Raw genomic sequence first — 27,096 nt, 5'->3', positions numbered from 1 at the left:
CAAACACAGCTGTGTTTGAGAAGAAAATACCTAATTAGGACCGTACGAATTAAAACCTGACATGTATGAAAGCCTCATTCGTTTTCGGTAACGAACCGAACCGAACCGAAAACGTACCGAACCGAATGAAACCGAAAGCGTGTGAAGCTAGCCTAAAGCTGTGTGGATGTCAAGTGTTCTGTGAAACGTTATTATTATTTACAACCCCAGACTAACTTTTGTTTCTTTTAATATGATTCTGAGATGAAATACCAATATAAAATAGATATTGTATCCCATACTTGTCAGAGGGTTTGAGCTCCAAACTTTTGAGGTTATTGCCATCCTCCGAACAAGAAATCTAAACTTTTTTTGCAGAAATTTTAGCTTAAAACATAGCACCTCTCCAATGCTGCATTCAAATGAGCTAAATAAAACAGTTTCATTGAGTTCTCGAATGATTCATTGGAATAAATCATTGAACGTTCCAATGTCGATGCAGATCTGCAACAAGTTTGACTTGTATTGCTTGATGTTCAAATAAACTCCGTGGAATGAAAGATAGTGGAACATGCATGCAACATGCAAGTTCTACTTTGAACTGAAACGTGAGATCACGCTGCTTTACAAACAGAATGAAGGTGAGAATTTACAAGACTATTATTCTTCCGGTCGTGCACCTTGAATGTGTGACTGCAGTCACAACTTTTATCAACAAAATCGAAAGTGAAACCAAAGAACCTCTATATTTCCTTCGAGCTGCGAGAGTATGATGCTCTCCACAAACATACTCGTCCTCCACAGAAATCAATTGTACAACATTAAACAAATAGAAACTTGATCTCAATGAATCGTGAGCTCACAAAGTGATACAATAAGAGCAGATTAAAAAGTTATCTGAAAGAATTCTAAGCTGATTAAAATGCAATAAGCTCAGCTTGAAAACTTATCTTAATGCTTTTCAAGCTCACAGAAAATCAAAAACTCCAGATGTGTATTGATCCAGCACCTCAGTGAACAAAGCCGTAGTGCATTCGTGTGACGACGTCAGCACAGGTAGGGCACTTACACCAGGCTACAGGGTTGAGGGCACAGCACAATAGGGCACTTACACCAATAAAAATTCGTTGATTTCAGCTGATCTTTATCAGCTAGTGTTTTTATTGTTCTAGGAGCCCTACCTGTGCTGACGTCACACGAATGCACTACGGATTTGTTTACGGAGGTAACCATCACCACTACTACGACAACTTAATAATTTCAACCACATCATTAACCAAATAGTGAAAGTTATGAATCTCCATGAAATCATACAAACATGGAATGTTATACTATAGGAAAGAATCTGGCATACATTGAATTACTGAAATGAGGAGTGAGTGAAGATTGAGGATATTTCTCGCCCACGTTTTATGAAATCAACATGATGAATTTAAACCCTACTAGCCTGTAGCTGCTATCAATGGTTCTTATTTAGTCGGGACTGACAATCTAACGTGCCTATTCGATAACGCAGGCCTATCAGTAATCATTCTCGCAAAAACAATCCACTTCTTTTCTACAATTTTCTTCATTCATTTTTCCATTTTATAATGTAACTTTTTTCAACGTGTACATTCTCCCTTGATCTTAATATTGAACTCATATTATTTTTGAGTTCTATGTGTGACTGTGTCATCTCCTTTTTTCTTCCATGTGTGTGAGGAAATATTAATATAATTAAAGTGGTAAAATATTATGTGACTTGTTTTTTTTAAAATAACGAGATTAATGATTGTGTTACAGGCTGCAGAATGCTCGGGGAACTTCGAGCTGCAGATCCTGGAGATGGTGAACTACCGCGGCGAAACCATGAACGGCGGCTGCTGCGGGCAGGGCGCGGGGGCGGGTCTGGGGGTGGTTTCGCGGGGCCTGGCCGCCAAAGGCCTCTGCACGGGTCGCTGCAGTACTCTGTTCCGCGTCTGCCTCAAAGAGTACCAGAGCAATGTCACGTCGACCGGGTCGTGTTCATTCGGCAACACTAGCAGTCCCGTGTTGGGAGGCAACTCCTTCACGCTCACCGACCCCGACAGCAACAACGGCAAGCTCGTTCTGCCCTTCTCCTTCCGATGGACGGTGAGTCAACTATATTCTCTTCTCTCTCCAATCTTCCCATATAAACTTTTAGATCGATAGATTATGTACTTTATAAAATCACTTCACTTATATGGGCTACTTTATTCAAATTAATAAAAACAATATAACAACTTGTAGTACCCTTTATCAAAAACTTTTAAATATCTCAACGACTAGTTTCGATCCTAACTTAGGTCATTTTCAAGTTAAAATGTAAAGAATAAACAAGTTGATACTAGAAAATATGAACATAATATGTTTATCTCAATATAGAATATTTTAAAATAAGCATATGTTCATATTATCTATTATTAACTTGTTTATTTTCTACATTTTAGCTTGAAAATGATGGTCGAAACTAGTCGTTAAAGTATTTTGAAGTTTTTAATAAAGGGTACTACAAGTTGTTATATTGTTTTTATTATCATGTATTTTATTACTGTATGTAGGTACTTTAATAGACTGTATTATTGTATTTCATTATATTATACTTAATGAAATAATATTCTCCAACCTTTATATATAGACTTTATATTCTAGGCCAATTTCAACTTTGCAAAACTTATCAAATCCTGAATCTGTTATCTTTGATTATCATATTTGGATGCAAATCAGTCCGAAAGGAAGTGCTTCATCATTTATCCTTGTTATTGAAACCTTTTCAGCTTTATTTTCTTCGTCTTTCTGTGGCCTTATTTTTTGCTTATTCTTCATAGTCACAATCTCTCTATGCTTTTTTGCTGTTTTCTAATTACCATTCAATCTTTGACTAATTTTCTCCCTTTTTTATATTTTTATACTTTATTCGAATTTTGTAAGATATTTCTATTCTGTCTATGAAGTCCTTCTTGAAAAACAGCTTCACATCCACCTAATGTCTATTTCTATAATATGTTAATTGACGATCACTTGACTGTTATATCTTCTATGGAGTCCACCTTAAAACAGCATCAGACTCACTCAATCTTCAATCCTATAATATCTGACGTGACAAGACAATCACTTGAAATATTAGAGAGGTTAAAATTATTATTATGTTGGAATAATTATTGGATCTGTGAATGTTTTACTGGAGCTTTAATTGAAAAAATTATGGATTTAAAATTATTGGACCCCTGAATGATTTACTGGAGCTTTAATTGAAAAAATATGGATTTCCTATTGAAATCTATTCCGTGTGACTGCATAATGCCAACAAGACTCCAAATACTATTTCCGTTATCAAATGAACTCTTCTTCTTCATGTGCCGTCTCCATGGCGGAGGTTGGCTATCATGATGGCAATTTTCACCCTGCTTACAGCTGACTTGAAAATGAACAAGATTGCTTTTTCTCCTTCCACTTCTCCAGCTTTACAAAGCTTGATGTAACAGCATTCTTTCCATTCAGAAGCAGAAGAGAGCGAAATATCTGAAGTTGGTGCCACGAGCTTCCGTGTCCTTCTGTTGCGTGTGCTGACACACGCACATGCGCACGCACCCGCCCTGCTCACGCACAGGGTGCAGTATAGAGCGGTTTACAACTGCGCGATTAGATATAAACATTAACACACTCACCAATACAAATCGGAGAACTGTATGTGTACAGCGTGAACTTGGAAGAGGTCTATTCTTCTTATTCGAGTCCGAAGAAAGACGTGCTGTGATTATGGCCAGGCGGTCCAAGATCTATAAGTTAGATAGAGACGGTTACTGGAGAAGGTACACTGTGGCGCGATATTAGACTTTTCGCTGTGTGTGTTTGTGTGCCAGTGTATGTGTTATTATTTTGATTAAAACACACCGGCGTTCGCCGTGTGCCTCTGCTCTGCCTCGGCCTGCATGCGGTTTCTGCAACGCCACAGAGTCTTCTTCTCCTCTGCTCGCCAACAGAAGATGCAGCCGAAGAGTATTATAGAGAAGTCGTTGTACATTCTCACGGCCAAGGTACACCTGTTGCTTCGCGCATAGCTCACACACGCACGCACACCATCGAGATTCTCTCGCGTTTATTCTCTATCTCCTCTCTTCCTTCTCCTTCTTCTCCTCTTCCATCTCTGTTCTGCTGCAGACCATCAGCGTCCAATATTATAGGCTACCTCAGCTTTAATTCCTCTGCTCCTTTTAAAGATTTACAATTTCCGTCCGCTGTTAGGAGCAAACTAACTCTGCCGTCGCCACCGCCCTCTCGTCTTGCAAGGACCGTGAAAATCTTTGCTAGTCTTTTTCATCTTTTTTCTTCTCGTTTTCAGATTCTTTTACGGCTCTTCTCCTTTTCTGCATCCTGTACTCGTAACTCTTCACACAAATGCTTGCAATTTCCCTCAAGTTGCTAAAATATGTATTTCGCATCTAAACATCTTGAATTCTCTGGAAAATATACTTGGTTTGAGATTAGTTCCTAGTTGAAGAGTGAATTAGTAGTTACATTTGATGGTTATGGAGCTAACTCAAGAAGGTGAAGGACCTGGACCTTGGGCTTAAAGCAATCAGTAATTTGTATGCTCACGCCATAGATTCCAAGTGGAATATAGTGGATTGAGTTATGTTTGATTCTGTCTGCTTTAACATACTTGATAATCTGGAGGAACTGGGACCGGAGTCGGTACATATCAACAAACATTTGCAATAAGCGGAAAATTAGGAACACCTTCACGGCTATGTTCTAGTCACGTAGATTTGGGCGATTTTGTTATTAGAATTGAGCTGAATGTGTCAACATAATTGAAATCTACAGAAATATATCGATTTCAAAACTATGAATATGTATGCTCTATTCGAATTTTAACTGCAGACTATCAGTTCATGATGAATCAGATCATATTCAATTCCAAGTGATAATAACTAAGAAACTACTCGACCAGTAATGGATGATGAATCAACAAACAAAGATGAATATACAGTGGAACTTACAACATTTTTGAATAGATTTAGTTCTGTCTGATACAATCAGACAAGAATTAGCCAACTCGTGCCAGCCTAATCAAATATCTCACATAACACGGTTACAAAATATTTGATTGATCGATCTAAATCTTATCGAGTCATTGTACAACAATGGAGGAGGTGTAACATTATCTGGAGTTACATTCCCATGTTACAAGTTCAACTGTGAACTGAGTGCAAGGTTGCTCTTCACTCGAAATTTTGAAGTAGATGTCGTGAGCAAAATCAGATAAAACATGGTGCAGCTGTCAGAAAACTCATTACTGACATAACAATGGTTAAATGATTGACGCGCATCAGTAAATTAACGAACGGGATTAGCTGTAAGGGTCCGAAGTCGATAATTCATTTCCTGATCTACAGCTTAGGAAAAAGATCGTGACTTGGAGATCATTTTGCAGAGGCAATCCTAGCATGACACAGCCTTCTAAATAGACAACCCCACACACGAATTCACAGTTGGTGTCACTGTTACTATCTTGTAGAATTGCCGTGGTTACCCAACATTGTAGCATGTCTTTGAAGTGTCTGTAATGAATTTACTGAACACACCACAGTCACTCAGTGTCAATCTTTGATTAAGTGATTGTTCAGCTGCACTGCTCTCCTCTACTGAAACACAATGATCTGTTATAAATATTTGTGGATAACAAAAGTGTTTATCAGATGACAGGTTGCCAATCATTGCCTCACCTCATATTCATAGCAATAGGTAATTTTTTTATGTAAGATAATATTTCTCACATCTCTGACACACCCTGTTCCTTGAACTATAACTAAAATCACTCGAACAAAACCCTACAGAGTGAACACCTGATCATTTTATTGAATTATCCCAATGAGTCACAATACACGTGTCAATAGAGATTTTCGAAATTTTGTTATTTTAATATTCTGAGAAAACTACACAAAGCGCCATATTGAACCGCACCAAAATAGTCCGATAGAAATTGGAGCAGGTAAGTCTCCCCCCCCCACCATTGGACGTTGCGAATTTGACACTTGTATTACAAGAATTTCAATCAACTCTCATCAATAAACAACCGAAGATAACGTTGAACAACTCTTATTTGGCACCGTTGCATCTACTTTCATCGGACTATTCTCGTGCGGTTGACTATGGTTTACAACTACAAGGCGTACTTGTAACTACAAAGTTTTCAAATTGAGTATAAATATACCAGAAACAAATAGAGAATGGTGATGAAACAGAGAGGAATAGTAGTGGGGAGAATGAGAGAAGAGGCTCATTATATTAGGGTAGAATTAGAAGAAGAAGAAGAAGAAGAAGAAAGAAGAAGAAGAAGAAGAAGAAGAAGAAGAAGAAGAGAGTGAGATAAAGATAACCTGATGAAAGAGGTAAGCAAGAATGATGATAGAGGATAAGATAAGACAAGAGAGAGAGAGGAGAGTGAGAGATAGTGGACAAGAGAAGTAAATTGAAGAAGAGATGATAATGAAAAAGATGAAAGAGAAGAGGTAGTTGAAGACAGGGACAGACACCTCGCCCCTGCTAGAGTTAATTCTCCACATCTCCACTTCAGTGAGTTGCTAGTCTACGATCAAAGCTGCCATTCCAGGACCGAGGAGACACGTGAAAAACATGACATGTTCGAATTCTTAGCCAGCTATCCTCATTATAAAATATGCAGTCCTAGGTTGGTTTTGTTTCGTCTTCTTCTTCTGTCTTCTTTTACCTTGTTATAGCGACTTGTCGCTGTCCATCGCACAGCATACGCACACACGCACGCACACCCTCACACGCAAACACAATGAAGCCGTATCAATAAGAGAGAAAAGATATCGATAAACTGAAGAAAGAATGAAACGTCGAGGTAAAGATAAAGATTGAGATCGATAAGGAGACACTGTGACTCCAATCTCCCTGTCTAGCAGATCTTCTTCAATTTTATCAACAATAAATTTGTGTTTCCTTCTTTCTCCATCACTTGATTAGGCACCTTCTCATACATTTACGCATTCTATAATATTGAGTTGTACTACATGTATTTCCCAAGTAACTCAATTTTTTGGGAATGAGTGGGTTTAATTGTGATTTCGCTCCTACATAAGTCATGAATCCTTATCATAACTGAAATGCCAACATGATTTTCAAATTACCGTTTTGAAGCAACGGAGATATTGCGAAATCCAATGCAAAATTCAATATTATGGATGTGAATCTTTCATCTTCCAATGCAATATTATGTAATATTATATATCATATAATATACGATATTATGGCTATGCCTGTTTTCTTCTCCCAATCATATTATATATTATAATTATGATTCATGATTGTCAATGAAATAAATATATCTTCAAGTTTTTTTTTCTAGAAAAATTACCAAATATAATTCAAATCTTATGCAAATAGATATAAGAGAGTAGGCAGAATCATCTTGGAGGCGATAACAATCTTCAGAAGGTTTATAGGGTTCTAATAAGTATATGAGTGTTCACTTCTACAAGTTATTACATATCTTCAAGGCTACTGTACAGAGAAATTCACACCTCATATCAAAAATAGGTTGTTACAAGGAGAGTAAACATATTCTAGCTGTTCTGAACGATGCAGAACATTCAGGTATGTATTCCGAGTAGTCTGTGTGAACAAACATCAGATAACGTTATTATAAACTCTTATGTCTCTTCCAAAACGATAATAAAGCTACGTGACTGGAATTGGTACTAATGCAAGTTCCGCTCTCGCTATCTCTCAGTATGGATGTGTTCATTTGTTTTGTCACATTCCTACATTGTTGGTTTTGTCGTATACATTAAGGTTATGAAACGGCAGCTTCTGCAATTCAGATACGTTCACTACGACCCTCAAAGCACAACTCCTGTTCAGAAAAGACTCTCAATTCATAAATGTTCTGAATGGTTCGATTAGAGTTTTCAGGTTTCAGGCGATTATATTTACATGAAGTTATTAAAACAATATAAAAATCTTGAAGCACCCTTTATTTTTTAAAAAACTTTAGGGTGCTTCAAGATTTTTAGATTGTTTTATTAATTTAATAAGTAGCCCATGTGAATGAAGTGTTTTTACATGAAGTTGTATAATTTTATAGCATGATCATATTATATAATTCAATTATTATAGAAATAACTAGTAGGCTAACATTTATTAAAGTTTTTATCAAAACAAGCCTTAAAGCAATACACTTTTATTATTAATTCATATATAGAATTTTAATTATTACTTTATCATTTATTTCATTCATATTCCATATTTTCAAATAATCTTCCCGACTTTTTATGAAAAATTAAAGTTTTTCCAGATTTGCCTTTATAATCAATAATTTATTTATTTATACTTGTAGTTCTGTGAACAGTAGAATTCACGCAGTATTCTCATCCACAAGTACCTGATTGAAACTATATACCCTATGGAAATACAGCAATAGACTGGCTTCTCCACACATCTGTGTAATCACTTGTCAGCTGATGTATGATGAATAATTCTATAGTCTGATTTTTACTCTAATATTGGCGTATTAAGGAGGCTCCTTTTTCCTTTTATATTATTCTTGAAATGCAAAATTTCCAAAAACCTTGTATATACGTCGACGCGCAATTAAAAAAGGAACATACCTGTCAAATTTCATGAAAATCTATTACCGCGTTTCGCCGTAAATGCGCAACATATAAACATTTAAACATTAAGAGAAATGCCAAACTGTCGACTTGAATCTTAGACCTCACTTCGCTCGGTCAACAATATGACAATTTCCACTGAGTCTAACAAGACCCATTGTATAAAACAAAAAGCACTGTACATGAATGAATTATAAGTATTAAATTAATGTAAAACTAAAATTATGAGTAAATAATTGAGTAAGAAGTTTTGAAATATAGCGTGTTCAAAAATGAAAGTTTTTCATTATTATATGATCAATTATTGAATAATAAATTTCAAAATATAGCGTGTTCAAGCCAATAAGAAAATAAATGAAGAAGCTATCATAGACTGTAATGTAATGCCTGTTTTATTCGCAGACAGAAATTGCGGGTTTCGAAGCTATCGGATATTTCCCATAAGTTATTCCAATCGGCAAACAAGTGGACAAATATGATTTATGGCAAAACTGTTGCTGAAATATCATCGACAAACTTGTTTTCAAAATTTAATTACACTAGAAAAATGATGAATTAACCAAGCACTCTACAGTAACGATGCCGAATTGAAAATAAAAAACTGGTATGGAGACGGAATGATAATCATTATAATTCATTCCGACCGATTCGTCTTGAAAAGCGGTTTCGTTTTTGAGCGGGCGGAAAGTATTTCTAATTTATATTGTTATTAGTTGTTATTTTGTTTGTGAGTGTTGGTAGTCATGTTGTATGACGGTCGGTTTTGGGAGGCGGCGAAGAGGATGGAGAGGGGAAGGATTGAAAAATAAGTAGAAGAACTCGAAGCAATGAGAGATAATAAAAGGGCGATCGTGATTTACGGCAGAATTCACAGCGGGATATTTCCCCTTTCTCGGTAGAGAGGCATGACGTTTGTTACTTGCGGAGACGGGTGGGAGGTGGGGGGAGAGATATGTGGTCGGAGGTTGAAGCTGCTGCTTCGTTGATAGTTCACAAGTTCTGCATCCACTGGACTCCAGGAGCAAACACAGAGCGACCTGCATTAGCATGCCGGACAGGCCAACAGGCCACTTCCGTCAGTGACCAAGTTCCCAAAAGGGCTTGACACGCTTTGTCGTGACGCTTCCCTACTCCCTGGCAGAGGCATCGGCGTCGGGACAAACATTAAAGTAATCCCAGAGGAAGAGGATGAGTGAGAGATGCGTACCCGACAAAGCACATCCGATTGGTTTCGGTTCACTTCATATCGGGATGAATTACTAAGCCACATGCTAGTATACACTGAAAGATTCGGTGAAGTGAGGTGTCTCATTGCTACCTGTGTCAAATCTCTCACCACTGTCATCGTTCTGTGAGCAGTTTCAAACAAGTGCTTAGAGAATATTTAGTGTGTTTATTGTCTCTTTAATTGGAGGTTCCAGTTATGAGTATTGAGTACAGTAGACCTTGTTGGAGTTGGAACAAATGTTTCTTAAATAATTCAATAACGGTAATGGCTTGAGAGTAGACCTATTTTTCTGGAATAGTTTAGAGTTGCTTGAAGAATTGATTTAGAAAATCATCATCATCACTACTAGGTTGCCATATCAACAGTAATAATGCAATGGTAAAATCTTTGATAGTTTTCAGAAATGACTGGCAATCGGGAACGTGTTTAAATAGTTGTCTCTTTCATTTAAATTTAATTTATATCTTTCAGGTTGATATGGAAAATCAAGCTCTCAGCTTGAAACTGCTCCTCAAAATTTCAACAAACGTTATTCTTATTACCTGTGTTACTTTAATTATGAGCTACAAATTATTAATTTTGAAAATATCAAGTTCACTTAAGCTTTTGAACCGCAATTACAGTGTCTACATTTTAAAACAGAATATCTATTCTATATTTTTTCAAAATCTGCAAGATAAATTAATCAACAATTTTATAACAAGTCATAAGAATGACTGCCTTGGATAAGGATCCGAAAAAAGAATGAAAAATGAAGTAAGTTTTGAAGTGAGATCATTATTTTCGATACTGATCAAAATTGGATTACAAGATGCATTCCATTGATTTGTTATTAATCTGATATTGATTGAGTTCGTCCTGCACGTCTAATCAGTGACGTCTACTCAATAAAACTTCTTCAATCCCTGATCAGCTTCATCATCATCAGCATGGAACGTATCACACGCCAGCTAAGCTGAATGACTTGTATTTTGAAAAAAGCGTAGCCAGTTTATCAGATTAATATCGTCGGTAATAGATCCGGCCGGGCAGAGCAAAGATGAAGCGTAAACATAAATAAAACACCGACAGCCTAAAACAGCTTTGACCCTTCTCATTTTCATCGACCCTTCCCCCCCCCTAGTCCTACCAGACTGACATTTGATCTCCCTACCTGCTTAGAAGACCTATCGATTAAGATAGCCATCGGCCACAGATCTCTTAGCTGAAGGATGAGACAATTCCTCATCTACTCTGATAGGCTGAGATGTAAATGATTACAACAACATCAGGTATAGTTCCAATGCACACTATAGATAGCTCTTGATTGATTGCGTCATCACCAATGAACCTTTTCAAATTTATATCCCAATTATTCTCTCTGCTATTTCTACTATCAACCCATCATCTTGGTGTTTCATCTGGATCATGCGAGCTCCTGGGAGATTTCTGAGAATCTCTAAGCCAAGTTTCCATCATCCATCGAGATTTTCCATTGATATTGACCATTCTTTTATTTTTTATGCTTCTTTCTGAATCCTTCACTTTCAATGTTTTGATCACCTTATATTGAATCATGAGTATTTTTCATACTATTCCCTACTATTCGTATACTTCCGTATTTATTACGTATTCATTAGTAATCATCGGTCGAGTGAAATACGTAGAAATTAAAATTATGTTTTAGAAATAAAGAATGTTGTTGTGTTCTAGAAATTGATATTCATTCCTACGAAGTAGGAATTCCTACGAATTCATTCATTCAATGTAGCCCAATTCTTTTCCAACTGTCCTGTTCTTATAATTTTCTGCCGCTACAACGGTACCTAACCAACAACAATATCGAGCTCTCTCGTGTATCATGAGAGTACAATTCTTATTTTGCAAATAATATCGGTATTTCAGTATATTTCTCGAGTCGTGAGCATTTTCTGTTGGAGAAGGCGAGTCGAATAAATACCAGGACAAGGTGAAACTTTAACTTTTGTTTAGAAGAGCTGATAGAATCGTCTTTGAAGGTGCTGTTTTCTTTGTTTGCAGATTTAATATTGCGGTCACTTACCAAGCTGTTGTTGGGTTCTGAATCGGCATGAACAATCTAACGTGCATTCGAAATAAAACTGGACCTTTTACATGTATTCCCAGCATGTGTTGCCTGACTTTCTCCGGTGTTTATCTATCTATCCCATCTTACCATTATCACCTCTTGCATGCATTGGTTTCTGTTGTCTGGCTGACCAAATGCACAAATACACATTTGTCAATGGCCACTTGAGCGAAATAGACGCTCGTCCAACATGCATGCATTTAAATTTTATCTCATCTTCGAAACGGAACTGCCTGTAAATATGGACCAATTAGTAGTTCTAAAGCTGTATTACAACATAGCTGTACATTTTCACACCGTTGCGACATTTCAATTACGCATACATTATTTGAGGAGTTCATGGTAGGTTACCTGCTGCCTTCCCATGTTCCACTTGTCTTGTTGGTTTTATTTCCACCCTCTTTAATAAGTAGGTCGTTCCAAATCTACAATAGAATCATACTTTCTCACAAGACACCGCCCTGTTACTCCTTTTCCAACAAAAATCATTTCACAGGCTGTGGAAAAGAAAACTAAAATCTAATGATATTATACTTGAACTCAATTTTAAACGTGATCTATCTATAAGTGAATCTTAAATATCTCAAGCTGTTGTTTCACGTCATCATATCAACCCCAACTATCGTACTCATTTTTGTTAGAAGCAGATACTCATATACATATTGTTATCTTTATTCATTCCAAGTTCTACCTTTAACAAGTAACTTATATTCATGTGATAATACACTGTTTTTCTACAAGCTGAAAGATGAAGACTCTTCAACTAGGCATATTATATTGAGACACTTCAAAACTAAAAGGAGGAATGGAGAACATAGTGAACAGACCCATCAGATTTATTTACCTTTCGATTCGAGCCCATATTATAATTCATGAACTCAAAGATCCGATCAGTATTAAACTGTTATGATCACAATTGGAATAGTTTCACATGTTAAGAAAGAATGACATTTCTGAGAAAATTTTCATTTTAGATAATTTTCAAGTTGAGAAAACTGGACCTAGGTGATGGACAACACAGTGAATACTAGCTGCACTGATAAAGGCACCTGAAATAGTCTCCTATTACAAGCAGAAGCCAGTAATGCTCTCATATCAACAACGGTTCCACAGCAATCAACACTCCTCATCTAAATGGTTCTTATCTGGGAAACAATCGTTGTATTATGTTGTAGTCTGTAATACCTGTCTGGCAGCCAGAATTAATCCCACTTCATCTCAATTAGCTCTTTCTCGTATTTTGTTTCTCTTTACGCCGTTTTCCCTCTTTTGAATGGAAATTCACAACCAGGAAAGCTCACTTTTAATGTTCAGTTCGGAAGTCATAACTTCTGTGAACCCACCTTCAGTTTTGGCTTCTAATTCCAACGGCCTTCCGGCTTCTCTGTGGGAATTTGAAAGAAAGCACCATTATTGCCTGAGTTACATAGTATTGTCATTTACACTTAAAACCTTTTTGACGTCATTTACCTTAAAGTACCATACGTAGTAGTAATGTATTTGGAGACGTTTCAAGAGTCTAAAAGGCAGTTTGTTGTTTGTTGAAATTGAATAATTTATACTTTTCTTGGGATAGTTGTGGAATAGGACAATATCTATCAGAATTTATCTTTCTCTGTTATGAGACAATATATCTGTAGGATTTTTTTCTGGAAATAATTATGGTTTGAGACTGGACTATCACTATGAGACAGGACGTGGAGTATATTTCTCTGAGACTCGATTGTTTAAAATCCATCGAGAGTTAATTTACAAAAATATGTAGTGTAAGAATATTACAATGGCTCAATCATGAGAATGAAATACTTGAATAATAGTCAAACAACAACCATTACTATTCACAGCTTTGATATATATTTTATATCTTTTATCTTTATCGGGTTGGCCGTAGCCGTGTGGATCAGATGCTGGCTTTATGATTCAGAGGCCCGGGTTCAAATCCCGGCCCGGGCAAGATATTTATTCTCGGGCCACTCCCGTGTTTCGGATGGACACGTTAAGCCGTCGGTCCCGGCTGCCTAAAAAGCAGTCGTTAGGTCATGTCAGAGGCCCTGAAATTGATCAGTTGCGACCTGAAAACTCTGACACCAGACCTGAGCCAGCCAGGTCACTCGATATTATTATTATATATATATATATATCTTTTATCAGTAAGGAAGATTTACCTTAGTTTTACGTGGAGTAGTTTATCATATCATATACAGTACATGATTCCTAATATTGTTGAGGTTACTGCCCTCTTGAAGTTTATCATAGAAGAATCCCCCAATAGCCAATGATTTACAGTACATAACTCCTTATATTGTTGAGTGAGGTTACTGTCCTCTTGGACATTATTTTATTAAAGGAATCATCGTTGATGGTGGTGCTGCTTGATTTCAAGTGCTCCTATCCTATCCAAAGAATTCATTTTTTCCTTCCAATGAATACTTACGCCATAGAATAGAGGAAAAAGTCTTCAATGTTTGTCAACTGTAAATGGCTACAATGTAATACATTCCTGTGTCTTGTTCTCAACAACATAGCAACACAGTAGGCTTCTCTCTGTTGGGCTTGTTTCTACTCGTGCATAACATGCGGGCTACACATGTATCCTAACTTGAATGATTGCTTGACAATGTTCCTCTTGCTTTGTAAATTAGTTGAAACGACAAAAACTTCCAATGTACTCTGTACTCGATTAATGACATTGGTACTGGTCAAAATTCGTTATTTCTCAAGAACACGTTCTCCAAACAATATGACTCAACAAGACTCCCGTAAATTGGGTTTATAGCACTCACTATCTTTCTTTCTGTGAAGTGGATTTTTTATTTCAAGTATTGAAGTTACAATAGAACTGATTGAATTTTGAGATTTGTTCTGACACATGTCTCGCAGGTGATATACATTGATTTAGACGCGTTATTCACTCCCTTTAAAACGCATCATCAACCTTACCTTAAAGGATTGTTTACATCTTTAGAGTAAGAACGTTTTTCGGCATTATATTCATATTATATCAATATTACCGATTAGATCAACAACTATCAATCAGTGAAGCTCCGTATATCGCATAAAGCACCATATCACCACAGATAATATTTTCGCCTCTTTTTTCAAGTATTTGTTATCAAAGTTTCAATTAACCAGTTCTTAATCGAATCAATCGATACCTTATTTACTTTCCTCCATTAAATTTTGGATGAAACTAGTTATTCGCTGAATTATGTGAACTACCACACTATAAGACAAGAATGTCGCGATATAGATATGTATCAAGCTAGTCAAACAGAACACACCTCTTGCAACGCGAGGATTTTTCGTTGAGGGTTTCTATCTCTAAAACTGAATAAAAGACCTTTTTGTGTGTGGAACTAGTCGAATAAATTTTTTATTAGCCCATTCCAAAGATGTAATGGTAAGTATATTACTGATGTGATTACAATCTTTAATAAATTATATACAGTGCACTATACATTCTTTACTTTCTGAACTCTTTTCATAAATTATAGATACTCTACCCTTCATATTCTATCGTTCTATACTCTCGAGTCCACCACTTGAAAGAGCAAATATAATCCATCCGCAGAATTATTGGTGAGCTTTTGCAACAACTTTTCATGTATAAATCGATCTCAATGATATCAATATTTCTTAGCATAACTATTGTTGGAAGTCACAGAATCAGCTCAATCGCAATATTGAAGCTTGAATGTTCTATCGAAAGTTTCTAAAACGAATTAATCTTTGACAAGTGGAGTTCATGGATTTCATGGCAAGCACCAATAAGCATCATTCGCAGCATCCACTTCCTACGATTGTATCACATGATTGCTTTCCCATGATTTCTCAGCGTATGAGTAACTCGATGAATCAGGTTGGCCAATAGTAAAAGCTTGGACTAGCAAGCCGGCCGGTTGGAATCTGCCGAATAACCTTGACAGTGTGTTCAACCGGAATGTGATGGAAGCAGACGTGGCCGGAATAACAACCAATTAAAAGAAGGAAGGCTATTTTTCAAGAAGAAATTAACAAGACGCCGTCAAATTCGTCCAAATGAGACGGATACTGGACCAGAGACCGCACACACCTATTCCCGAATTTCATTCCATCTCATTTTTCTTCTCACATCTCTTTCCAACGAATCCAGTGAAATCTCTGTTGATTATCATGAAAGAAGTATTCAGGCACTGTGGCTTGTAAAAAATTACAATAAATTTTATTTTCACAGGTTCTCATATCAATAGCTCTCCGATTAGATTTTGTAGAAGATTTTTATAAATTGAAATCGTAGATCAAGTCAATAATGATGTTACACCTGAGTATTTTTTCTATGAGACGCATTCGTGTCCTGGTGATTCATATAGAAATAATTTGAATGGATTACGAACCACTATAACTACCTCTCTCTCCATCCTTGTCCTAGATCTCTCCATCAATTAAACATTCATCTCTTCATTTACATTTATTGCTGAGTAGGATATAATCTGAACCAAGAAGATTCTGGTCTGGTCCATCGTAGTGACTGGTCTAATGATGATAATCTACTTTTATAATAGCACTGTTTACTTTCGCAGATCAATAAAAACTTTTAACGTCATCGTCATACTGTTCTATAATGGAGTAGATAGTAGTCCCTTCTTGCGATTAGCATCCGTGTTTCAATAATTGGAGCGTATCAAAGAGTTTATTACAGATACGGAACTCTTAACTTCAGTTGAATCATTTGAATAATACATTGGATGTAGGTCAATTTATTAACATTTAAAAACACTTTATTCATATGGGCTACTTTTTAATTGATAAAAACAATATAAAAATCTTGAAGTACCCTTTATTTTTTTAAAAACTTTAAAAAAGTTCAAAAACTGGTTTCGACCCTAACTTAGGTCATTTTCAAGTTGAAATGTTTTTTTATTTATCAACATCTGTATGAGAATGAATGAGTTCTTGTATGGAAGAATGTATGAGTTCAAATGTTTTTTATTTATCAACATCTGTATGAGTATATTAACTTTTCATTCCATCTCACAATTTCAAATTTAATTACATAATTTCCCTTTTAACAACATTTTCAATTGGAGGTTAAAACTGTGTGTCCAACCTTTTCTATTCATGACCATATCTTCAATTATAGAAATCTTGGATTTATCATTTATATGAGCATCATCCTCAAAATGAAATCACATAACACATCTTAATCGCAAAAGAATTTAGTTCTGAACTGATCGTATTGTTTTTTCACATGTTATTCATTAATAAATGTAGAAATAAGTATAGTGTGAAAATCGTGAGATTATTCCATTTTTTTTTTTTTGAAATTTACGCGCATCTCATACATTCAGAGCTACCATATCGCAACATTCAGCTGAAAATTATAATAGTTTACTATTAGAAGAAGCTATATACAAGGTGTCTCACGAAAGGCGTGACAGCCGAAGACCATAGATTGTACATGAAATTTGCAACAAAACATGTCCAGTGAACTTTTTTATATCAAACTTAGTTTTTGAGATATATCGATCTTCCTATATTTTTTTGGAAAGCGTCAATTACTAACAGCCTATCAGTCAAAGTCAATTCTTAGATATGGGATATGGTTAGAAAAAGGAAGAAATGTTAAATAAGATACATTTAATTTATTCCTTTGTTACACGTTTTTGAAAAAGTACAAAGTTGAAAAAGTACATTCTTCGAGTTCAAAGCCAATTCTCAAACAGTCTGAACGCTCATAAAAAGTTCAAAAAACGTCATGCAAAGGAAAATTGTATTTATCTCATTGGAAATGTCTTCTTCTCTCCAATCATATCCTTTAAATAAAATTAGGACAGATAGTTTTCAAGTTATTGATGTATTTCAAAAATATCGGAAAGTCTATCAAAAACAAAAAAAGACATCTCAAAAACTAAGGTCTATATAAGAAAATTTCACTGAACATTTTTTGTTGCTAATTTGATGTACAATCTATGGTATTCAGCTGTTACTCCTTTCGCGGGACATTCTGTATATGGACACTTTTATCTCTCTCAAGTCAGTTTCAACAAACTATGAATCTATAACTATAACAACGCAAATCTATTACTAGACTATATCACTGAATAGTGTGCGTGCTAGAATTTTAAGAGCATTCTTCCTTATTCAGCCTGAGATGCTTCGTATTAAATGTAATTACACTATTAATGAAATTGTTGGCTATACATTCTGGAGCCATTACATCCTATCGTAGTGGACCTATTTTAATAATGCGAATAAAGATGTTATTGGTGAGATCGTGAGGTGTACTAAAATGAGAAAAGGAAGTCATTCGTGCCCAGCTTCAATTTACATAATCGCTCCTCACGTGAATGACTTCCACTCATCAAAATATATTATCAATTATTTTAATCGTCATAAATTTGAGTTTGGATTCGCTTGTTGAGATGCATTGCCTTGGTTGCATACTATCAGTTAAAGGTGAGAGCACTTGAAGAAATAATCTGGAAACTCAATTTATTTTATATGCTACTCCATTTATGATTTCAAACACGAAACGGAGCTGTATAGGTTGAAAAGGTTGGAAAGGTCAGCTACACTTAGGAGTTTTCACAACTATTATTATCTGATGAGCATTCAGGAAATACTTTCAACAAACGGTTTTTGGTTTTTAGTATGGCTTCCAATATTGCTCCTACCCATGAATCAGTAAACTTGAGTAATCGAATTAATAATTACACTATTAAAGAAGATGGATACTCCTAAACGTGAAGAAAGTTGGCCCAAATTCAATATGCTTCTTTCGATTCTATTCCAGAATTTAATCTATCAAATTAATTTATTTCAAAATCATCAATATTATAATTATGATATCAAGTAATTTGCAAACGAATCAATCTATTCTTAATATAAACTGCATGAATGAAAAGTGATGTTGAAAATCAACCTAAAGAATGAAACTAATCACGGCTAGTTAACCTTCTGATGGATGAAAATTGTAATTGTTTAATTGGTCATGAAACGATAAGTGGTCATCCTCCATCTCAGCGTTATGTATGTAGATCAATAAATAATGTATTGCTCTCCAGAATTTTAGCTCCAGCTTGTACTTCATACCCCATTGATTGTATCATTGATGAAATACTGTAAGAATTCGTAATCTTTTTGAAATCGATATTTACATGAGCCCAAGGTTCTTAGCGGAGAGAAATGAATACAGTTTCTAGGCGAGTTCCGAACCACTGAGGAGAGATTAACTGAACTGGCCTTAATTATCTGTAAACAATTGATTTGGGCATCTAAATAACTCGAGTCAGACCTCAGAAGTCAATTCCAAGCAATCATCGTTTTTCACTCATGACGTGATGAGTCAGGCATCAATGAATGAACCATAACTATCATCAATTCTTAAAAATTAATCAAACTGTCTAAAGTGATACAATTTCATATGTGTTTACTTTCTATAATAAGGCTAATACATAAGGTTGGTAGGGCTTCATAATAAATACAATATTTATTTATCCATTGTATTCAGCAAACTTGTATTCACACAATAAAATATTTTATCATTGGAGATTTACCGTTCATACAAGTGAATAGTTCACAGTTCAAAGCTTTTTTGCTGCTCTCTATGTTGCTGTTGCTACTGTGTACCATGTTTAGATTACAATGTTACTGACTCGTAGGCCATGTGACAAAGCACGAATGGAAAGTAAGTTTCAAAAGTAAATACACACAGTAGTGAATGGGAAGAATAATGTGGGCGATCACTGGAGGCGTGTAGATAATAGAGTATAGTAGAAGGTAATATATTAAGGGCAGAGATGATGGGTATGACGAAGTAGAATGATGAGGCAGAGGCCAGGTAAACTGCAGTGCTCAGTGCTGTTGTGTTGTGTGTTTGTAAATTCGTTTCCAGTGTAACGTACAAGGGAGTGGATGTTGATGAAGGGGTCTATGACCCAAAACACAGACAAACCGACGCTCGATTCGATTTGAAAAGGATGATGTTGGTGATCATTATGATGAGTGGCGGCTGGAGAGAGAAGAAGATAGATAGATTGAGATAGGACTGCTTCTATTCTGCGCGAGTGGGAGTGATGAGGCTTCGAGTCTTTGTGGCGTAATCAGAGACAGAGATGCGCGCTGAGATGTGGCCCATATGTTGTCGGAACGTCATCGATCCTAACGATGAATGGGCTTTTAATCACTCTGGACAAGAGACGCGGCATTAGCTCAATAATTAAATTAGCAGAAGAACTTAATTCTGACAATCGACAAAACAAGGTTTACAGCTGACACCGCAAAGGTGAAGTTTCCGCAGGATTAGGGGTTAAGCTGGAGGGCTTAAAACTGCATATCCCCTACATTAGACGGCGGCTTTGTCTAAAATCAGGGTAGAGTGACTGTCTATTATTCTAGGCTCTATTCGTTGGAAGCGGAACGGAACTCTAGTGTTTTGTTGGACCCTTGAGAACGTCCAGCCGCAACAGAGCCTTCTTCCAAATCAATCGTTCATTCATGGCGTCCGTCATTGGGTCGCTGAACCGTTACTGTTTGTCCATTCATTAGCGAATCTCTCGAATCATCACACACACACAAACACACAGACTCGCATGTCATCTTCGGCCTCCCACGTCAACCGGGTGCCCTCCCGCTGCGCCGACAGCCAGCGTGATCGATCTTAATGTGCTCCGATCACGATCTGCATCACTCATTTCGTACAGCGATCGTTGTCGCCGATAAATGTCCAGCTCGACAGCGCCAACCTTCGAAAAACTTACGAGCCAGCCCGCGAACAAGTTCTCCACTTGGTCGTATCTCTTCCCGCGTCATCCCCTTCAGCGCTGCTCTACATGCTAACCAATCTTCTTCTGGGATTATGTCGACAGCAAGGAATCTCGAACGAACAACAAAATATCAAGAGATTCAACTCTTTGTTAGATAAAAACAATCAAACGTGATACATCTTGGCATTTGATACTATTTGATCAAACAGAGATCAAAGCAATAAGTTTCCTATTGACTATTCAGATGACGCTTCAACTTCCCTATGGACTGTACAATAACTCCTATTGATGATTCAACTGAAGGTGTGGTTGATTAAACTTTTCCCGTTGAGAATTACTCTTGGTCGTTTGAAATCCCCACAAAACTGTAATTTTGCTCAGCTAGTTGCTCATCTAGTATCAAGTTTATTTGGCCACCATTCTCAGCAAAAATGACACAATTATGGACATCATACAACAAGAAGATTACACAAGGAGATTCGAACTTTTAATTGCTTTCCGAAAAAAATTAAGGTACCCCAATTTCCAAATTTCTATACGTTTCAAGGTTCCCTCAGTCCAAAAAAGTGGTTTTTTTGTATTGGTCTGTATATATATATATATATATATGTGTGTGTGTGTGTGTGTGTGTGTGTGTGTGGTGTGTGTGTGTGTGTGGTGTGTGTGTGTGTGTGTGTGTGTGTGGTGTGTGTGTGTGTGTGTGTGTGTGTATGAGTGTATGTGCGTCTGTGTACACGATAACTCATCTCCCATTCAACGGAATGACTTGAAATTTGGAATGTAAGGTCCTTACAATATAAGGATCCGACAAGAACAATTACGATCAAATGCTATTCAAGATGGCGGCTAAAATGGCGAAAATGTTGTCAAAAACAGGGTTTTTCGCGATTTTCTCTAAAACGGCTCGAACGATTTTGATTAAAGTTATACCTAAAATAGTCATCGATAAGCTCTATCAACTGCCACAAGTCCCAAATCTGTAAAAATTTTAGGAGCTCCGCCCCATTTATGCAAAGTTTGATTTTAGATTCTCAATTATCAGGCTTCAGATACAATTTAAACAAGAAATTTTGAGTGGAAAAGATTGAGCATGAGAATCTCTACAATTAATGTTCAGTAACATTTTCACCTAAAATTAAAAATAAGTTCGAAATTTGAGAAAATGTGATTATCCAATATTGCAAACTGTTGGCAACTGTTGATTCTATTAAATGATTCACTATGAAGAGATAGCAGACCTCGTGTGTCTCCAGCGTTATTGCCCTGTCACCAGCTGGCTCAAATCTTTGAATAGTAGACTTGAGATGCGCGGGAACACTAGCGTCACGTGATCAATTTTCATAACGGCTAGGAAAGTTGTGTGAGTGCGCCACACCAGATTTTTTGTTTTGTGATAAATTAGGCACGTTATTATTTTCAATGCCTCCATGGAAGTCATTGACTGATTATGAATTGAAAAAGTTTTATTGCATGAACAATATTTCTGATCATTTGATAAGTTATTATCAATATTGAATGCGTATTACATGCAAGTATGACTATCAAAAAAATTCCTTGTTTGGATAAATACAGTATTGTTTTTTTATACCATCATGGAACTCCTCGAAAGAATATTCTAGCATGATTGATTAATTAATTATTCCTCTCAATGCAATAGTCATCAACATGTCAACATCTACTTAGTTCAGGGTCACCTGACGATGTTCGATTACAAGTGTAGTGTAACCACATAAATTACAAGCAGTCAACACAGGTATTCGGTATGCATTTAGCATACAATGGTAGCAGGTCATAGGGTGGAATGTGTGGAACCGTATTGGAAGTCGAGAGGGTCTATATTATGTGCACCCTCTACAGTGCAGCAGAGAGCAGAGTCTATCTGATGAAGTTAAGGGGACTTGGCTTCGTTCAACCACAACGATCATCGATTCAGATGGCTGTGGCTAAAGTGAGAATAGAATAGAATTGAATGCACGCCATACAGAAGGCTGTTGAATTAACGAGCCTATTATATGGAGCAGACCCTTCTCTCTCCTCGTATGTCTCGCTTGCTCTAGTACTCAATGGTTGGGTCTCTCTTTCTTAGTTCGTATTCTATCACCTTGGTTGATACTCACTCATTCATTTATGCACAGCCAGTGATGCTGATGCTTTGCCAGCCGGCCGGCGTCCATGATACGAGCTGCTGTCAGTCTGTCACACCATCTCCTCCTTCCCATCACTTGCGTCATGTCACAATTCATCACCGCCCGTTCAAACGCTCTACTCCAGCTTAGACTCGGACATTTTTTGAAAATTGTAACTATTTGACTAGCATTTCTTATGAGATTATATTATTGTTAGATTTGAGGGGAAATAATTGAGCCCTAGATCATCACACATTGCTACAAACGCCTTCAAATAACAGTAGATAGTTATTTATAGATATAGTAAGATAACAGTATTTATTATATAACAGTAGTTATTTATAGATACAAATAACAGTAGATAGTAACAATAGATCGTATGGAATAAAGACCCCGCTGTTCGTAAATCCGCAGCGATATGAAGTGCAAACATTGAAAAAAAAACCGTAAGTGATCAGCACTAATAATCTGAAGCGTAACGTAATATGTTGCCGATAATAATATGAAGAGTGAAGTAACGTTACGTTTCTGATGGAGGTGGAATAAATGAGCGTTGGACTTACACATTTCTCTAGGCAGTATTATTGACATGGATACTCGAGACAGTATTTTTAGAGACAGTAGTACTGTACTATACCTGCAGAAGAAGTGAAACTTCTGGAAGAAGACTTGTAAAGAAAGAGGATTTGTAAAAAAAGGAACTCTAGAATAAAATAAATAAGAAAAAAATAAAATCAGTCGTGTAATATTGATAAGATTAATAACATTTTATGTAGCCTATTACATTTTAGTCACCGACTTTGGTCTCTGCCAAATCCATAGTCCATCACTTATTTGAGATCCGATGGTAGAATAGAATAACCAATAATAATAATATGATATGACGTTCAGTTTTGTGAGTTCTTCAGGTTAGTCAACTGAACCATTATTTTTCAAATAAATAAAAATATAAATATAAATCTGAGTACCCTTTTTAAATTATTCAATTTCATGTTTCGGCTACTAATGCCATTTTCAAGTTAAGTAGAAGCATTTCTAAGTAATTAGTAGCCGTAGCATATCGTGATGAAATAATTTCAAAAGGGTACTCAGATTTAAATTTATATTTTTATTTATATTCAAAAGTAGCGCTAAAGAAGATAAGACGATGAATAAATAAGTTTTAAATCTACGGTTCGGCCTACTTTCCTCTTCCAGTTTCCAATTTTATATGGTCAAATTGAATTCCCTCATCAAAATTTGATATAGACCTATTTAAACCTCATCTTATAATAATCATCCTATCGTAATTTCACATGCCAATAGAAACATTTCATGCAGGAACACTCTAATCGATTACAGGTAATTTTATTTGCAAGTAGGAGAGTATCAACTTTCAATAATCAACTTTCATAATTTACTACTGACTTGAATCGATCAGTGATTTATTCTGTGCCGGCGGCTCTCAAGTGTGCGACATGATGTGATTGAATAAGTCGTGAATACGGGTCGAAGCTTGTCGTTCTGAATGAAGAATGTAAATACAAATAAAGTGCTTTAACAGAATAAGGAAAAGATGAGTTGACACCAAATTTGAAGGGGATAAGCGGACTTTAAGGACATAAATAAAAATGGAAAAGTGCAGTGTGAAAGATGGGCGGACTGACACAGAACGAGATGAAGCTCCTCACAGAGTGGTTACTCACAAAGACAACTTTGAATGGCAGGCAACTCGCTGTATAATTTAGTGTCTACTGTGACCGAAGGGTCATTTGCATGATAAACAACAGTTCAACTCCAACAGGTATCTGTCGTCTTCCCCCCTCTCACCGTCCCACCCAGATGGTCCACTAGACTTCTTCTGCTTTTCAAAACTCGTGATGAATTAAACTGTATTTTTCACTGGCTCTCATTTTTCTAGTCGTTACTAATCTTAGTTTTGGTGCTTTACGTCTCCGTTACCGGATATTCAGGCTTCAAAAAACATCAGTCATGAGTATTATTTTCAACTAAAACATGATCAGTCATACTGCCAATCTTAACCATGTGGATTTATTCTATTTGAATAGGAAATAATTCGGAATCCAGAGAATGTTTATTATGGAATATACAAGAGAGAAGAGCCCGGAAGTTACGAGATCACAGAAAATTTGAAGTAGAACATTATCTTAATTGTATTACAATGCGGTTCCTTCTTTTTGTGTTGGAACGCAAAAACATTCAATAATAAGAAATCATCATAATCACTTGGTTTTATTAGCCTCATTTCGATTCGTGTTTGATTCTTGATATGCCAAGTTCCATAGCATTAGAAGGATGCTATTGCATGATAGAATGCGGAATTAGTTTAAGGAAGAATATTGTTTGTACGAACAAAAATAATATATTTGAATTGAGAGTTTTACTCTTCTCACTACAAAATAACCTATATTTGTACTGGGTTATCATTTTATGAGAATTGATTAGTTTTCACATTCTCTTAGATAGATGACAATTGATTTGCATAAAGGATTGGATGAAGAATAAGGCAATCGCTCTATTGAATGCGATGGCAGAATACTTTGGATTTTACAAAATATGATCCACACCAGCATGAGTAATTGAACGCATCACAGTTTTGTAAGCGTTGCAGCTGAAAATGAATAGCCAAAAATGACACAATAACATAGCTGGGAAGAGGGAAAGGAAGAAATGCATTTGCAGCTTGACGCGGTAGTTGATGCTGCTAGTGGTAATGTACTTGTTGGTTCGCCTTGCCTTGTTGCCAATTTCCCCAACTTCCTGCAGCTTCTAACTCGTGCTGTGATTATCCTATCCTCGTATCTGCGTTTATACAAAAACTCCGTGTATTATTATCTTGGTCGCAGACGGTAACCGGAGAAAATTAACTCGCCATAACTAGCATACTTACCTGGATAATACCTAGTCAACCACTAGATACCTAGTAAGACTCTTTGAAAACAGCAACTCCCGTCCGCAATAGATAACCGTTCTTTTCATTTATTATTGTCTTAGAAAAACTGGATTTTCATCCTTAGTTGAACATAGGAATATAAAAATTGAAACAAATGATGCATAATAGGTCTGCCTAGTGGCTCAGCTACCGGGCCAGACAGTGTTTTAGAAAGCATCATCTTCGGAAATTGAGATGGCGGGAAGCCATTGTTAAAATTCCTTTTCACCAATAGAATTTCAACTCAAATTATCTGATATTAAGTCAATTGATGAGGATGAGAAGTATGTGACTTTGGAAACTCGAAAACAATTAACTAAAGAGTAGAAATATGAAAAAAATCAACGATGAGGCGGCGTCTGATGCGAACAATGAAGGTAATACAATTGTAATACTATAAACTATATACTTTATACTACTATATACTTTATTGTAATACTATAAACAATGCATATAATACTCTAATCTACGAATGTTGATTGTAATCTACTCATAAATCTACATCGTTCCGAGCACATTTTCTGCCCACCCTTTCAGAAGGCAATAGTTGTCAATCTAGAATATATAGTTGTCTATAGTTATAATTGTCATTCTAGAATATAATCTTGTCCACTCTTCAAGATATATCAATATGCGAATTCAGATTACCAAAATGCAATTCTCATATTTGGAAACATTGACTGTTCTGTCATTAGCGAAAAAGCTTATTATCAACATTTTGATTCGAATAAGTATGGCTTGGAAATGAGCAGAAATCTGTTTATATATTTGACAGATTTTCAATATCGAGTCTATCCTGAATGTATGACATACATTAGGAATACACTGTATTCCTTGAAGTGTCTTTAAGACGCAATATCCTATTTATTTATTTATTTATTTATTTATTTATTTATTTATTATTTATTTATTTATTTATTTTTTATTTATTTATTTATTTATTATTTATTATTTATTTATTTATTTATTTATTTATTTATTATTTATTTATTTATTTATTTATTTATTTATTTATTTATTTATTTATTTATTTATTTATTTATTTATTTATTTATTTATTATTTATTTATTTATTTATTTATTTATTTATTTATTTATTTATTTATTTATTTATTTATTTATTTATTTATTTATTTATTGTAATATTTAACATTATTCAGAACAACACGATAGCTCATGATATTAGCGATTCCTTATTCATCAAGTTGACCCATCGCTTTTCGGTTTCCATTACTTGCCCAATATACGAATTTTCATTTGTCGACTTACATTAGAGTTTGCTCTACAAAAGTTAGTGATTTTTCGATGCTACAGAGCTACACGAGTTGACAGAACTTTCGTTGACATGTTACGATTGCC

General features: G+C 35.8%; 1 protein-coding gene across 1 annotated transcript in view; it reads left to right on the top strand.

Annotated features, from left to right (window-relative positions):
- Positions 1-27,096, top strand: part of LOC111051644 (protein jagged-1b) — a 127,396-nt gene that overhangs the window by 23,902 nt on the left and 76,398 nt on the right. Inside the window, exon 2 of the mRNA XM_039426897.1 lies at positions 1,765-2,094. Within this exon, the coding sequence (XP_039282831.1) occupies positions 1,765-2,094 (330 nt within the window). The remainder of the gene's footprint in view (positions 1-1,764; positions 2,095-27,096) is intronic.

Source organism: Nilaparvata lugens, chromosome 4 (genome assembly GCF_014356525.2).
Source record: "Nilaparvata lugens isolate BPH chromosome 4, ASM1435652v1, whole genome shotgun sequence".
Lineage (NCBI taxonomy): Eukaryota > Metazoa > Arthropoda > Insecta > Hemiptera > Delphacidae > Nilaparvata > Nilaparvata lugens.
The sequence above is the reverse complement of the archived record's forward strand: the minus strand, read 5'-3'. Positions and strand labels throughout refer to the sequence as shown.